Below are 16,840 nucleotides of genomic sequence, written 5' to 3'. Positions count from 1 at the left end.
TCCTCGTAAAGAGAACCCCCCCTCTCTTATGCACAGAACCTAGATATTTCCTGTCTGAGTCCAATATTCCCTATCTTTGCTCATAGCAAAACTGAGTCTACTGCCAGAGGCCTTCGCTCTTGCAGGGAAATTTTCAGAAGCTTGGGCTGTGTTGTTTTGAGAGCACTTCTTGCCGGGGGTGATCATCCACAACCTCTGCACAGCCAGTTTGTCGGAGGCGTGGGGAAGAGAGGAAGTAGTGGGCGAGGGAGAGAAGAGGGAAGAGCCGAGCCGCCTTCGTTGAGGGCACTTCTCGCTGGGGGTGATCATCCACAGCCTATGTAGCCAGTTTGTTGGAGGAGCGGGAAGAGAGGAGGTAGCGGCGACCCGGCGAGGGGAGGCAAGCGAGAGAGGGGAGGATAGGCAAGCGGAGGCGAGAGGAGGATAGGCAAGTGGATGTGAGGTGTTGTGCAGGCGCGACGAGTGGTCAGGGAGGCTAGTGAAGGGAGGTCAGTGTGGCAGGTGAGCGTGAAGAGAGAGAAACCTTAGAGAAAAAAAATAATTAAGTGGCCACTTAATTAATACACCCAAAACAAAATGTTATGAATATGCACCCAAAACCCAAAGAAAAGATTTCTAGTGCCTTTAATATCAAGAGCTATAAAGAGCAAAATTAATTAAAAGCCACCCTAAAAATGTTTGGTGTTTTGGTAAAAAAAAAATAAACTTCTCATGGGAGATGTGTGGCTTTGAGGCCTTAGTAACCGAACGATGGCTTCTTTCTACGTGGAGGATGGCTGCCAACAAGAAGGCCAAGGGTGGGCCCAAGGCTTCTGTTGCTCCTGCTCCCACGGCAGGTAAGAGTTGCGCACTAGTTTTTTAATCCCGAAATTCTCTTGCTTATTTTTTGGTGGATTTACTGACATCTCTCACAGCCACTGCGGAGCCTACACGTGGCGTTGGCAAATTCTACTACAAGAACGGAGCAACGTACGGTATTGCCCCTAATATTTAATCTCTCTGAAAATGCATAATAATAATAAGGAAAAAAACCGCAGAACCCTCTTAATATTTAATGGCTCTGAAAATGCATAAAAAGAAGGGAAAAAATAACCGCAGATGGAGAGTGGATTTTCGATGCTAATGCAGAGCCACCGGTACTTTCCTCTCAGACCCAAGAGTCATCTTCTGCTACAGGTTTTTTTTTTTCAAAATTCTAAAAAGTAAATTATGCCCTTGCCTGTTCTTTTAAAAAATAAATAAATTAATGTTTAAGCTATGATGCTGTTATGCGTTTAGCACAGTAGTTTTGTAGCTGGAATGGCTTATGCCTGGTACATGACTTCAAAAAAATAAAGCTGGCAGAAATTCAAACAAATGCATTTATGTATTTGCCTCTAGCTTCTCAAGAGCTGCAGGCTCTCTACACATGACCTTGTTTTGGCCAGATAAGAAAAAGGATATCTTGAATTATGTCAAGAAATGTTCAGTTTGTCAAAAAGTCAAAGCAGCGAGAGTCAAGTTACCTGGAGCCATTCAACCCTTAGATGTGCCCCAAATGAATGTGCATGAATGTTTCCGTGCAAAGGTGGTTTCAAATCATCCACAAATCGCTTAACGTGCTCCGATTGCTGGACGGTCTAGAACCGAGCGAGATAGTCGGTTATCGATTCGCCATGTTTCTGCATAAAAACCTCCCACTGTTTCTCCAATTCATGCTGGTAATCTACAGAATAAACTGCTTCAAGACCGCCTTGCAAGTCACGGAGTGGTGCCTAAGGTGGTCTTCCCACCACAAGAGAGTGGCACCCATCAACGCTTTACACCTCAAATGGAGCTGAAAAATATCTGAACTACCTGCTTTGCTGCTAATGTGGCAGCCATCTTGTGGATCCAGTTGGTTACAACTTCTCCGTCCATCTTCCTGTTGAACTTGGGAGGCTTCAGAAGGTTCATTAATTGAGCTCGTTCCTCACGAGGCATGGAGGAAGAACTCGGCAAACCAATAGTCCCCCGATGTCGAGCCGGTGAAGGCGAGTGGCAAATGTCTGGAGAATCTAGTGGAGAGGGACTCTGTGAAGGAGACCGTTAGTGACGCGAGTCATCTCTTCTGCCGACTACGTGTAGGTGTAGATATGCCAACAAAGAAAAACAAATATGAGAGAGAGAGAGAGAGAGAGAGAGAGAGAGAGAGAGAGAGATTGGTAAAATTGTTGATTAACAATTCAGATAAGCCAAAAGGAGTACGATTCAAAGATGGCAAAGGAGTTTTCAAAGATGGAGAATATAGCTATGATGGAGATTGGACCAATGATTTAGCAAATGGAGAAGGTTTTTAATCTTATTGCTCTAGTTTCTCACTTGTAGTCTATTTTTGTTCTTTCTGCTTGGTCGCTTACCTGAGTGCTGCTTGGTCACTTGTATTCTACTTTTGTTCTCTTTTTCTTATCTGAGTGATGCTTGTATATATTGACATTTCCATGAGTTTACTTCTATCATTTCCTGGGCATATATGTGGTTTACCTTGAGCATTGGAATGATTTTTCGTCTTGTACAGGTATTTTCAAATTTGCAAGTGGAGCCATCTATCAAGGGCAGTGGAAGATGGGTAGTTATTGTGGAAATGGAATTTACAAAGTAAGCTTAAACATTTCCTCATTTCTATTATTGTTATTTTGCAGTTGCTCTATGGTCTTCAAGGTGGTGTTTAAAATATGATTTCTATGTGCATCAGTGTGTATTCCAGTTTTCATTCCTCCTTCTGACAGTCACCTGTCTTTTTTTAAGTTTTGCTCTAGATTTTGTCAAGTTCTCTTATCAAAAGATCACATAGAGTTCTTCAAAAGGAGATATGTTAGTCATAGAGGACAGCCAGGTCTTTAGATGTGAAAATGAGGTTGAGGTGGAAATGATCCTTCTATATGTTTGAAAAGTTGGCCGCCCGAGGGCTAGATGTACATGCTCAGCACCCTCGAAAGGGAAAAATACAGACGGGGGAGGGGTGTTTCCCTCCATGCCTGGCTGTTCTCGGAGGGAAACTACCTCATACTGGGGGACCAAACTGGCGGTCTATAATGCCAAGTAATCTCACCGGCCTGATCAGTGAGAAAGCAACCCGTGCGCCATTTGCGCAGGAAAGCCTCTTCCCGTCTATTCATGCGATCGGACCTGCCTTGCGACTTCTCCCATTGGCCACGGGTATGCATGATGTCAGTCCAAATGCAGTGGATGGACTCAGCTGGAGGACCCTCGATGGCCTTGCTGCAGTGAGCCCACCAAATATGCCATGCAGCAGCTATGGTGTTGATGATCTCCCATCTCAAGCTAAGGTTACTAAGTCTTGGTGTGAACACATTAGGTTTGAACCATATCTTATTAAGAGATTAAAGATAAGGGCTCTCTCTCTCTTTCTCTCTCTCTCTCTCTCTCTCTCTCTCTCTCTCTTCCATATCCATGTCTATGCTTCCACACACCATGGCTTGATCTCTCCACCTCTCCTTCCACTCTCACTCACTCCCTCCTAGACCTCGCCATGTTCCCAACATGGTATTAGAACTAGGCTCCATTCCATCGCCATGCTTCACCTTCTCCCTTCTGCGTTTTTAGGGTTTCTGCGTTTTTCCCATCATGATGCGCCTCTCTTAGCCCACCTGTGCAGTCCATATAGCATCCATATATGCTGCGTTTCAGCTCTGAATCAGCCGCCTCTTCTCCGCCTTGTAGCTGTGCGTTTTGTTGCTGCCATCATGGGCTGCGTTTTCAGATCTGCAGACCAGCCTACATCATAGTCACAGGAAACGGCCATTTCAGTCCCTAGAAACGCGTTTCTCGGTTTCAGGATCCCATCCGTTTCCATGGCTGTTTCTCGTTTCCCAAGTGATTGTGTCACAGGAAACGGCCGTTTCCACCCCTAAAAACTCGTTTCCCCGTTTCCACTCCTCGAACGTTTCCATTCCCTTTTTCGTTTCTGGTGACTATGGCCCACATAGCCGCCTCTATGTAGCACTTAGCAGCCACCTTATAGCTATGTTTCTCTCTGCTATGACCAGTTCATATCAGCTGCCCACATGTGCTGTGGTTCCAGCCCTGTTATCTCTTATGAGCATTTTTCTTCCATGAAGTGTCTCATGCTGTAACCAGCATACAGTCAGCGTTTTTCATCATGAGGGACCACTATCATGCTACACAAAGATGACATGAACCTGCAGCATAACAGTCCATTCAGAGGGGTCTTCTACAAGAGATCTGATGCCTAGAGGCATACAAGAGTGGGATACGCATGAAGAGGAGGTGCAAATCAGCAAACAACTTCATCTACTTCATCAACTTCATCAACTTTCAGATGGTCTTGCAAGGTAACTGCCCTCATCGACGAATCTCGAGCAAAGAGATCCTTCAATTTAGACTATACTTGATGAGCACTGGTGAGAGTTTGCACTGTCGGTGAGACCTCCTCTGTGATGGTCTCCACAAGCACAGAATGCGCCTTCGAGTCCCGATTCTCCCAGTCTTGTAACTCCGCAGCAAATTCATCCTCCTGATCCTGTGTCCACCTCCTAGAGTTTTGAGGACGCTCGGGCTTCCTTTCAGTGCCTTCTTGAACAATATCCCACAAACCCTTGTGGATGAACCAGATCTGCATCTGAAGCTTCCAATGAGCATAGTTGGGTCCTTTCAACTTGTCATCCTTGTTGGTACAAGGGGGAGCCATATCCACAGCAACAAAGAACAAATCTCAGCTCTCAAGCACTTCTCTCAAGTGTTTTCCAACGAAGCGAGGCTCTAGAACCAATTAGCCCCCTCTCAAACCTGAGAGAGAAGGAGGCTGGACAGCAGCAAATGTAACGGGAGGCGGACGCGTGTATTGGAATCGTATAAATGTGAACAAGATTCTGAGCACTTAACACTTGAGTATTACAACCACAAAGCTGAAAATGACAGTACACCACATAAAGGGGCCGATGATAGGCTGACCCCCCCCCTTTAGGTTATATTACCAAAAGAGTCTGCAAAGTACAAGATTACGGGTGCCTGGGGATTCACCACCAGCCTGCACCTGATTCTTCCAAATACATCATGAATGAATACATTTCAAACAAGAGAATCTGTAGGTACATCCGCCCTACACACAGGTACATCCGCCCTGCACAAGCCTCTTCACAGGTACATCCGCCCTGCACAAGAGTACCACAATCCTCACAGGTACTCCGCCCTGCACAGGATGTAAATGGATCTTTAGGCCCTGTTTCCACGCGAGAAACTGATCCAGAAACCTGTGTTCTCCGCGAGCAAGTGTCCCCAATGCTTGCCCTAAGCACCTGTTACACCAGGAATCCTTGAGACACATCCATGCTCACATATTCCATTGCTGTCCGGCCTGTTTTGTGCAATAACCAGTCCAAAACAGCAACTTTCTATCGCGAGAAATCCACTTGTAAAGGGTCCTACAGCCCTGTGGAGGTCCCTAGAGCTGTCCTGTACTGTCCAAGTTGACTTTGGACACCTGTAACCAGCCCAAAACTTGCAATAACCAAAAATTGCAGGTCTGAAATTTACCAACCAGCCCTTTAGAAGAGTGTGGGGATCATTATCCAAGCTTGTGTGAGTCCGGGAAGCAAGCAACCAGCCCTGTAGCAACTCCCAAAACTCCAACCAGCTCTCCAATGTGTTGAGTAATGAATAAAACAGGCCAAAAGGCCTCTTGAAGGAGGCGCCTTTCTCCAGTGCCACCTAAGGGGCTTGGTGGGTACACATACAGGCTGACAAGTGTCCCCATAAGGTGTCCAGGTAGGTGTCCAGCCCATAGTGCTCCATTTGTCCTGTTTGTATAAGTTTAGGTCCAACCAAATGGGAAATGGCCATAAGCTGTCCGGGCTTCATTAATTTTGGTCCAACCAAATGCGAACGCATTATAAGTTGTCCGGCCACTTATTAATGAGTGTGTACCTGCAAACCAATAAACTTTAGTAGTAAATGAAATAAGCTGTAAATTGAGTGTGGATGCACTTACCACATGCAAAACCCATAAGCCCACAGTTTTAGGCCCAAACAGGAGTGCACACACGCGTCCACAAGGTGCCCGGGCGTCCCCGGTCCCTCGGACTTCACAAGCCAAAATAACAAGCATTGTCCAGGCAGCAAGACAATGTCACACAAAGTAAAATAAAGTTATGGCATGCATCATTTATGCATTGTGCACATGTAAACTTGGAGAACCACCTATCATCATTCTTGTACTTGAAAATATTCCGCCTGCCATCATAACACACTATGTGTGCATGGCCGGAATCCACACGGGCACCGCCCGAAAGTCCACAAATGTCCTGCCATGTCCTTGGACTCATATGCATCCACTCATATGATCCATACACATGCCCAGGTATAATACATACATGCATCCGCATGTTTCTAGGCCTGACACGCATCCGCATGTCCCTAGAATATAGGGATTTGTGACATCCCCCCGGCTTCTAATCAGTTGACCGCAACTGAAAAGCCTCCAGATAGGCCTTCAAAAGATCTGGGTAATCCTCGAAGTAGGCCTCATCCATCCATTTCGCATCCAAAGCTGAATAATTCTTGAACTTCACAAGGTACCTACGAACAAGTTTGCCTCCCGCAAGCTTTCGTTCCTTGTGAAAAACAATTTGTTTAGGTTGAAGAATTTCTTCTAGCTCATCCACCTCGGGTGGGTCTTCCAAAACCGGCTCAAACGGTGTCGGTCCCACATAAGGCCTCAATAGGCTCACATGAAAAGCATTATGCATGTTCCAATGATCTGGGAGTACAAGCCGAAATGCAACATCATTGATCTTCTCCAAGATCTGAAAAGGTCCATAGTACCTGTTGGAAAGTTTAGGATACTTTCCCTCTTTTCCTGGCCTCTTTCGAAGGCGTGCCTTTTCAAATTTCAGCAAGACCCAATCACCTTGTTTGAATTGTACATCCCTTCTATGCTTATCAGCTGCCTTTTTAATCTTGGTTTGAGACCTCTCTATGGCTGTCCGTACCTGTGCAAATGCAGTATCCAAGTCTCTGACATACTCATCTGCTGCAAAAATCTCATCCTTTGTACGAAGGATGGGTGGTAGTACCACCTTGCCATAGATAATCTCAAAGGGCGCCTTGTCCGTAGAAGTATGTACCGTATTGTTGTAGGCAAATTCCACAAGTGGTAAATACTTCTCCCAATCCGATTTGCGGCGGTCGGATACATAAGATTTCAGCAAGTCGAGGACGGCTGAATTTGCTATTTCACTTTGCCCATTTGTCTGTGGATGGTAAGCTGATGAGAAGTTCAGCTTTGTACCCATATTGTCAAACAATGTGCGCCAAAATAAGCTTGTGGTTCTAGGATCTCTATCCCCCACAATAGATTTAGGCATGCCATGGTGTTTGAATATCTGTGCCAAAAACATCCTAGCCATATGATCTGGCTTTATTGTCTTGCGCACGGGAATGAAATGTGCCTGCTTGCTAAACCTGTCAATAATGGTCCAAATAGCATCATTTCCCTGTGGCGTCCTTGGCAAATCCATAATGAAATCCATAGCAATGCTTTCCCATGGTTCATTTGGTATAGGCAAAGGCTGAAGCAATCCAGGTGCTTTATGTCAGTCAAACTTGACCTTTTGACATACCATACATTCACGTACATATGCTTCAATATCCTCGCGAATATGTGGCCAAAAGAAATACCTCTCCAAAGCTTGTGCTGTGGCCAAAATGCCTCTATGACCTGCATATGGAGGAGCATGGCACTCATCCATAACCTTATGGCGAAGGTTCTTTACCACACACATACGATTTTGCATCATGAGATATCCATCTCTTATGACATAAGATGGGACAGCAATACCCTCTTGCAAATCAGCCCATACATGTGCAAAATCCTCATCCAGATGATAAGTATTACGCATATCTGATAAGTCCTCATGGTATGCAACTGTAATAGCATGAACCTGTGGTCGTCTAGATAAGGCATCCGCCACCACATTCTTTTTCCCTGGAGTGTGTAAAATCTGAAAATGAAACATTGAGAGGAAATTTGCCCATCTCATATGCTTCTCTGAGAGCTTACTTTGAGTCAAAAAGTATCTCAAATTTTGATGATCAGTTTTGACCATAAAATCAGCCCCTAAAAGATAGTGTTTCCAAATAGTAAGGGCATGAATTACAGCCAACAACTCCTTCTCATAAACCTATAAGTGAAGCTCTGCATGTTGCAAGCGTCTGCTCTCGTAGGCAATGGCATGTCCTTCTTGGTTCACAAATGTCCTGCCATGTCCTTGGACTCATATGCATCCACTCATATGATCCATACACATGCCCAGGTATAATACATACATGCATCCGCATGTTTCTAGGCCTGACACGCATCCGCATGTCCCTAGAATATAGGGATTTGTGACAGCAAAACAGTCCAAGAAACCACCGGGAACCTCCTACCGGAAGGGTAGGGACTCGTGGAGGTAGAAGGAAATGTATAGCCACTTGTCTGGCAACTCCACATGCAAGAGAACTCACCAATAACTGATGCTGGAGTAGAATTTGCAGCCAAAACTCCAACACTTGCCTCTGTAGAAGAAAACGCAGCCAAGAAACCAGGCTGGGCCTCCCGATCCGTGGGGTCATGCCAAGTTCACTCTCCCGGGTCCCATTGTAGGCGCGTGAGAGGTCGGCACTCCCATATCCGTAGCCGCTAGAATCTCTCCCTGGCCACCTTGGCCGGTGCTGGGTCTATGTGCCACTCTTGTGCCCGAAAACCAATCACCCTCACCCTCTGCAAGGTGCAACCACTGAAATCCTCTAAGGGGAGCTCAGATCTCTCTAGTCTGCCATGGGATCCAATAGAAAAAGTGAGCAAACTAGTGCCCTCATTTGGCCCGTGGACCGCCACGAGAATATTGTGTATGGTAAACACGCCTAGCCATATTGGGGGGTCGGGTCTAGGATGGGAGTCAGCCACTCCTGGGAGATAGCTGAATTGATGTCGATGTTGAGCCTATCTTGCCCAACAGGGCACGACTCTGAATAGTAGGGTCAATGAGGCCTACGCCTAGCCCCCCTCTATGACGTGGCTGAATGATCATTCTCCATGCCACCTTTGCCCTGGCTGGCCTCCCGTCACTGCCGGCCCATAAGAAGTTCTGAATCAATCGTTGTACGTGGCCCCAATACATGCCCGAGAAAAGGCCCAGCACGAAGTGATGTGCCACATGGTGGCTAGAAGTACCTGGTTCGCCACCACCACTTTGCCTGCTAGGGAGAGCCTCGCCGAGCTCCAGTATAAAAGCTTCTTCCTAATACTCATAAGAAGCGGGGCGAGCTGCTGCGCGGGAGAGATATCAATGCCCACTTGGCAACCAAGATAACGAACCGGAGTGCCCCTCCGGATCCAGTGGAAAGCCTCAACTGGCCGCCAAATTGGGGCGGGTGTTGAGCCTACCCAAAAACCACATGACTTGTGCTAGTTGATCTGCCCTCCTGATGCGCGGGGCAGAAAATCACTATCGCCTCCGCGAATCTCTGGAGATTCCCCACATCTCCTGAAAGGAAAGCTGTTGTGTCGTCTGCAAACTCTGAATCAAGCAGCTTCCCTTGCATGTAGAGGGGGAGACGCAATCCCTGAAGCCCGGTCTCCTAGGCTTAAAGAAAACTACTCATGGCCTCGAGGACGAATAAGAAGAGGTAAGGTGCCAAAGGATAGCCCTGCGAAACCGAGCAGGAAAGGGGGAATGTGTCGTCACGGGCTCCCTGAATAAGAACCTGGCTGTGTGAGGCTGAGTAAAGTTCTGAGACTCCACGAATCCACTCCATGGGGAATCCCATGCGACTCATTGTGCCCTCTAGAAAGCTCCAATCCCCCCTATCATAAGCTTTCTCAAAGTGAAGGAGTAGCACAAAGAGGTCTTGCTGTTGCATCTTGGCCTAAGCTGTTGCCTCCTAGAAGGTGAAGATGTTGTCCAGGATGCTCCGATCCTGACTAAAGCTAGTCTGAGTGTTGTGGATCAAGTCTAGGAGGAAAGGCTCAAGTCTCCTGCTGATGGCCTTGGCCAAGATCTTATAGGCTGTCCCTAGAAGAGTGATGGGTCTCCATTGCCGGATCTCCAATCTGTCACCACCCTCCTTGGGAATCAAGTGAATCAAGCCCTTTGAGAGCCTCTCTGGCATGGCACTTGTGATCATAATCTCATTGAAGGCAGCTCGAAGGCTGCCTTCCATGATGTCCCAATGACGAAGAAAGACAGAGACTGGGAGCCCATCCGTCCCTGGGCATTTGCCCTTGGGAAGTGCCATCAATGCCTTGAGGCACTGGACCTAGTAGACAATATGCAAGATAGGGATGTAGAAGTCATCCACCCGAACCAAGAGATAGGGGATGCATCATCCAAAGCTTCTACACATCCGCCATCAATGCCTTGAGGCACTGGACCCAGTAGACAATATGCAAGATAGGGATGTAGAAGTCATCCACCCATCCGCCCCTGGGCATTTGCCCTTGGGAAGTGCCATCAATGCCTTGAGGCACTGGACCTAGTAGACAATATGCAAGATAGGGATGTAGAAGTCATCCACCCGAACCAAGAGATAGGGGATGCATCATCCAAAGCTTCTACACAGCTAAGGAAGCCCAACCACCACCAAAAATGGTCCTAGTTAAGGACATGAGCATGGATGAGCTGTGTCATGTGCACAGTGGGTATCTACCGTGTGCTATACGCATGCAAGACTAGTTTCGAGGCTTGGGGAAGCTTGGAACTAGGCAGGCTGATTGACGAGTTGAGTTAGGGAAATACTAACGGGCGGGCACCCAAGTATGGACGGGCGGGCGGCCAAGTGTGGACGCCCGATGACCGGCCAAGAGCCTATAAAAGGGTGGCCAAGGTTAGTTATTGTATATAGAGTGTCTCGCGAGTTTGTGAGAGCTCTATGGTCTTGGAGCCTGGATCTAGTGCAGACGTGCACCTGCTTTATGCAACCGAGGCCGGCAGCAGTCTCGAGGCCCGCGAGGGCAGCTTCGTGGCGGTATGGGACGTTGCGAGGAGGAGATTGGTCGGTACGTCAACCTAGTTAGCTCAGCTCGTGGTTCGGTGGGGACAGCCAAGACTGTGGGCTTGCCCACGGCTGTCATGGTTGGGAGGTGAGTCAGGCCTGCACCCCCTTGCTTGTTTGTTGTTCGTTTGTTTGCAGGATTCAAGTTCGAACCAAGATCGATCACGAGGGGATCCGTGGGGATTTGACAGTGGTATCAGAGCATACCTCGTGAACGAGCAAGTCGGTAGGTAGAGAAGAAGAGGTCGAAGAACAGTATGTGTTAAAAAAACTTGCTGTTTTTTCTGTACATACTGCAGTTTTCAGATTTTGTATGTGTTTTTTCTTCATCAAAGAACCCCATGTTGATGGGAGATGGTAGAATAATAAGGGTTGATTGCTTTTGCAAAGAAGAGGCATGTGTTTGTGCAGTCGCATGAGAGGAAACAGAAAAAAGAAAAAAAAGCATGTTGATTTTCGTTGCTTTTTGGCGCAAGAGAGAGAGAGCGAGAGAACTGCTGGATTGGAGTGTTGCTGGCGGGTGTGCATGCTGGTCGAAAGAGCCCCTGTTGGCGGGCGCCCAAGGTCGTGTAGGTAGCTGCGTAACCATGTGGCCTAAGCACTGCATGACTAGGCGGCCCAGCCAGGCTGCGTAGCCAGATAGGTAACGTCCAGCCAGGCCAAGCGGGCGCCCAGGCCCAGCGAGGCAGGCGCCTAGGCTTATGCCGCTTTGTGGCCACGCCTACGCGGACTGGCCCAGGCACAGGCTGGCGCGAAGGACCAGGCAGACACACAGGTGGCGACGGCAACCGTCCGGCGGGGTGGCAACGGCGTTATTTACGACGGGACCTGAAAAAAAAAAAAAGCAAAACAGCAAGCGTGTGCGTCCAGCTCGATTCGGCGCTTTGCTTTTTTGTTTTACTTATTTTTTTATTTTTTTTACAAAAGTCGAGGGTCCCTAAGGTTTCCAAGGTTTAAAGTGTTTAATTTTTTTCAAGACTTTAGAATATATATATCCATATATATATATATATATTAAAATATATATATATATATATATATATATATATATATATTCACAAAAAAAAACACAAAAGCTAAAGCAAAAGCTAAGCCTAGCTTTTGCAGATTTTTGGCTTTTGGGAAACCTTTATAAACCCCTCTAGTGGGCTTCTTGCCACACATCTCTCGAGTTCTCAAGTTCTCAAGTTTTCAAGCTCTCAAGCTCTCAAGTTGCTCGCACTTTTGTTGTGCAAAGATCGAATTTTCTCTCCACGTAACCTCTTCACGATGTCGACCCAAGAATCAGAGTTGGAGCCCCTCGTGGAATGCGAAGGCTTGCCGGCTACGGAAGGCACTGATGCCGATCTTTTTGACGAGTTTGTGTCAAAATCAGATTTCCAAGAGTTCAAAGTAGCTCTCGAAGCTTCTTCGACGGAACGTCAGGCACAAATCGCAGCCCAGATGCAGGCTTTGCAGAACTCCATCGCTCTATTGACCACTATCCTCTCTACTTTCGCGGGAATGGATACCTTGGCTTCAGCTTTAGGCCCCAATATTACTCCGGAACCGTTCGGGGGCGAGCAAAAGCAGCGAACCAAGGAGATCGTGGACACGTGGCTACATAAGTGGCAAGTTCACTTTCAGTTTCATCCAGATGATGATGGAAAGAAGATACAGTTAGCAGCAGGTTTCCTGTCCGGCAAAGCTTTGCTTTGGTGGAAGGAACTGAACCCAAAGCCAACAACTTGGGCACAATTTGAAGACATTTTCAAGAAAGAATTCCTCAAGAAAGAGGATGATTATGATGTTGTTGCCCGGTTTTCAGCTTTGACCATGACCTCGCAGCACCTCACTTATGAGGTCTACCTCAAGAAGTTCCGTGACTTGCAGATGAAAGCTACAAAGATGGATCCCACTACTCTTTTGGGGTTTTTCGTAGCTGGTTTACCCGACTCGTATCGATTACAGGTTAAAAATAACAAATGTAAAACATTGGACGAGGCCATTCATTCAGCCCGTATCTATGATGATACGATGGTCTCTTCCAAGTCGAAACCCGTTACCGAGCAGGGGAACAAGCATAAAAGAAAGTTCTCCGCACCTATGGCTAACACGAATGAAGGAAAGTCTCCGGACCAACCTTCGAAAAGTTCTAGTTCGACACCAACAAAGAAGAAACGACTCCTTAGGGCTTTAAAGCTCAAGAAGGAAGGACGTTGTTTTATCTGCGAAGAAAAAGGACACATGCGTAACGAGTGCCTAAAGAAAAAGGGTACCACGACAAACGCAGGACCCAGGCCAAAGGCAGCTAACCAGTTGTCTTTGACAGGTACGTCAATTACTGTACTTTCTCGCCTTAGTACTTGTTCTGATTGTCTGTTCAATTCTAAGGTATTTGGCATGCATGATCTTCTCCGAGTTTATGGAGAAGTGAATGGCCATAAAATTCACATTCTTTTAGACCCTGGCAGTTCGCATAACTTTGTTAATTACAAACTTGTGCAGAAATTGAGTCTTGATACGACACTCAGCGACCATACCTATGAGGTACGTCTACCTGCGGGCAGACAAGTTTGGGAGGCAGGCTGATTGACGAGCTGAGTTAGGGAAATACTAACGGGCGGGCACCCAAGTATGGACGGGCGGGCGGCCAAGTGTGGACACCCGATGACCGGCCAAGAGCCTATAAAAGGGTGGCCAAGGTTAGTTATTGTATATAGAGTGTCTCGCGAGTTTGTGAGAGCTCTATGGTCTTGGAGCCTGGATCTAGTGCAGATGTGCACCTGCTTTATGCAGCCGAGGCCGGCAGCAGTCTCGAGGCCCGCGAGGGCAGCTTCGTGGCGGTATGGGACGTCGCGAGGAGGAGATTGGTCGGTACGTCAACCTAGTTAGCTCAGCTCGTGGCTCGGTGGGGACAGCCAAGACTGTGGGCTTGCCCACGGCTGCCATGGTTGGGAGGTGAGTCAGGCCTGCACCCCCTTGCTTGTTTGTTGTTCGTTTGTTGGCAGGATTCAAGTTTGAACCAAGATCGATCACGAGGGGATCCGTGGGGATTTGACAAGCTGGTATACGATCTACTCAACCAATTAGGCCAGCATTGACTGGGCCAGTCCCAAGGCCAATCTCAATTTCAGTCTCGCAAGCCGGACACCCACATCTATTCCCATAGAGAGATATGGTTTGGTGCGTAATTTGCCGCCGAAACCATGCAAGCATGGAGTGTCTGTTTTGCTATGGACGAGGCAACAACAATTTTTTGTTCATTGCCAACATCATGGGAACCACAACTCAGCTCATTGTTAATATAAAGGAAACCCGGTAGCGTGGACTCTGGCACCTATGATAGATGCTCCCAGCGTGCCAAGGGAACCATTAGCCTTTCCAGCCCCAATTGCCACTCAACTAGCAGAAGCTCGGCTACTTAACATAACCCCTTACCAAGAAGTATTTACAGACCGCCACACTTGCCATATTACCACCCCCGCCGGTTCCTTCATGAACCTTGCATCACTACAATAGTAGTCAATGACTACTTGCAGATGTAGGGTAAATCTGGGACAGGAGAGCTATGAGTCTTACGAGCAACAAGATCCATACGAGCAACGATCCATAGGAGTATTCAAAATAGACTCCAGCAATAGACTATTCCTCGTTTGAAGCGATGGTACAACAATGAGATTGAAACCTCAACAATATGGTATGTAGGCCACCGATGCAATGCTTCCGATTTTTGAGAACAAGCCTTATCCAAGTAACAAATGATAAATGTGTGTGAACAGCCTCTAAAAAGGCTTCATATGTATGTGTGTGTGTGAACCCACTCTTAAGAGGGGTGCACCTAAATATCTAGATATTATACCTGTAATGACCTAAGCAGTGGTGTCATATAGCGACCATCTTCTAGTGAGTTGCAGGATGCTCAACCATGTGAACTGACATCCCCTCCTATGCCAAAGGTGTTGTCCATGTCTACTGCTAACTCCCTATCACATGTGACGATGCGTCCAATTTCTTCAATCATGTAAATTGACCCTCCAAGTCATGACATTGTGCCTGCATGCAAAACTGGCCATACCAAATGCATTTGACCAGATGACCTAAAGTGATAACCATGCATGTAGATATACATCAACCAACATTATAATGTTAATGTCCATGACCTTTTGCACCGTGCCATATATGTCCCCCATGTGTTCTCATGTCATCTCTGGTAGTAGTCATCTCCTGTCTGTACACTATGTCAGGGCCTCTATTGTGGGTGTGCCCAGACCGAGAGAAACTGAAGGTTGAGAGGACCTATAATGATTGTGGCGAGAAAGGCCACTATTGGAGGAAGTGTCCCAAGCGGACTGGGAAGAGTATTGATTCTTCAGCTTCAGCTGCAAAGACTCTAGCCTTTGTGCACTTGGAGATGTTGGACACCGATGCTTCATCTTCTTTGAACGAGGAGGCAGTTGGCTTCACTGCCAAGGATACTTGGGAATGGATTCTTGATAGTGGTGCTTCTAGGCACATGACTCCTTCCCGTGACTTCTTTCAGGATCTGAAACGACAGTCAGGTCACATTTTCATTGGCGACAATTCCATGATACCGATTCACAGTGAGGGCCGAGTGGAGATCATTCCCGATGGCAGAGGGGGGAAGCATTCCTCTCGTGTTCTTTATGTCCCCGCACTTGGTTTTGGGTTGGCCGACCAGCAGCTAGGGGCCATATAAAATGGCCCCTTGCCCACACACTCCATCTTGTAGTATTCCGAGATTTTATTGGTGTATATAGCAGAGTTACACAAGCTTCTCTCTCTCTTTCATCTGTGTATTGCTCTCTACAGCAGTTGTCTTCATTTCTGCTGTGCATTCTGACAATCTCACGATGTCGTGAACTGCTGAAAGCTACATAAAGGAAATCGAGCTAGAGACGGATCAAATGATGTCATACTCATCATGTGATATGCTAGGATGAAAGTTGTCACTGAGATTCACCTAGACATCTTTTCTTAGACAGGCAGCATGTATGTAAAGCCCCCCCAAAAAAGAAAACAAATTGAAATTTTCAGTAAGTCTTTTCATCATGCACTATCTCACCATATAAGTGAAAGTTAGCTCTTGGATTTGTCATTGATTCGTTTTGCTTTTTTTAATTAAAAAAAATAATTAAGAGTGCATTCTGTTATATATTTCAATCTAACAATAAATTGCTTGTAATATGATCTCTTTTCTTTTCAAACATGCAGTTAATTTTTTCATTTGGATTATTCTATGAAGTGGCCAGATGGGCGTAGTTACTCAGGGGAGTGGAGGGATAACAAAATGCATGGAAATGGCGTGTATGTAGACAAAGACGGACACAAATGGATTGGCAAATTTTTCAATGGAAGTGGACCAGGCCTTACATGCGAGCTTTGAGAATCATACTTAACCTCAACACTACCAGGCCTTACATGCGAGCTGTGAGAATTGTAGCTTAACCTCAACACTATCATTTGTATCCTTGCAATTCTACATATATTAAGCATCAATGACTAATGACCATTAAGTTTCTTGTCATGATTGAGTATGTACCTGACGAGAATATTTCCCCCTTGTTTTGAGTTTTTGCTTGCTCACATTAGTCCAACAGCTTTTTTTGGGTATTATACTTAGATATAGGGTGCTCATGGTGGTAAACTAGAGAGGGTTCGAACTCAGGCTCTTGCCTTGGAAATCTTCAGCCCTCAAATGGCTGCATATTTTGCAAAAAACTGGGCAATCTGAGAGCATATTTTACAAAAAACTGCAGGTTGCATTGCCATCATTCCTAATGTTTAATATGTCCATGAGATGTCA

The 16,840-nt window shown here is 46.5% G+C and overlaps 1 protein-coding gene across 3 annotated transcripts; it reads left to right on the top strand.

Moving 5' to 3' along the window:
- Window positions 1-690: 690 nt before the first annotated feature.
- LOC147622772 (uncharacterized) lies at window positions 691-16,561 on the top strand. Of its 3 annotated transcripts, none has more exons than XM_086822693.1 (6): window positions 691-836; window positions 915-974; window positions 1,079-1,176; window positions 2,209-2,310; window positions 2,537-2,616; window positions 16,280-16,561. In XM_086822693.1, exons 1-6 carry the CDS (start codon window positions 751-753, stop codon window positions 16,418-16,420), a joined length of 567 nt encoding a protein of 188 aa, XP_086678819.1. In that variant the 5' UTR covers window positions 691-750; the 3' UTR covers window positions 16,421-16,561. The 3 variants fall into 3 exon arrangements, with proteins under 3 accessions (XP_086678819.1, XP_086678821.1, XP_086678820.1); XM_086822695.1 differs by having other exon boundaries at window positions 16,249-16,561; XM_086822694.1 differs by having other exon boundaries at window positions 764-836; window positions 1,099-1,176.
- The last annotated feature ends 279 nt before the right edge of the window (window positions 16,562-16,840 follow it).

The sequence above is a fragment of the Cibotium barometz genome, chromosome 28 (assembly GCF_041138505.1).
Source record: "Cibotium barometz isolate CiBa-2024 chromosome 28, ASM4113850v1, whole genome shotgun sequence".
In the NCBI taxonomy this organism is placed as follows: Eukaryota; Viridiplantae; Streptophyta; class Polypodiopsida; order Cyatheales; family Cibotiaceae; genus Cibotium; species Cibotium barometz.
This window is presented reverse-complemented; position numbering and strand designations above follow the sequence as displayed.

What these genes read in the sequence shown, in the direction of transcription:
- LOC147622772 (XM_086822693.1), top strand. Translation starts at nt 751, where the DNA reads ATGGCTTCTTTCTACGTGGAGGATGGCTGCCAACAAGAAGGCCAAGGG. An exon ending in CAAGAACGGAGCAACGTACG is followed by an intron (nt 975 to 1,078) that starts GTATTGCCCCTA and finishes ATGCATAAAAAG; the next exon opens with AAGGGAAAAAATAACCGCAG. An exon ending in TGATTTAGCAAATGGAGAAG is followed by an intron (nt 2,311 to 2,536) that starts GTTTTTAATCTT and finishes CGTCTTGTACAG; the next exon opens with GTATTTTCAAATTTGCAAGT.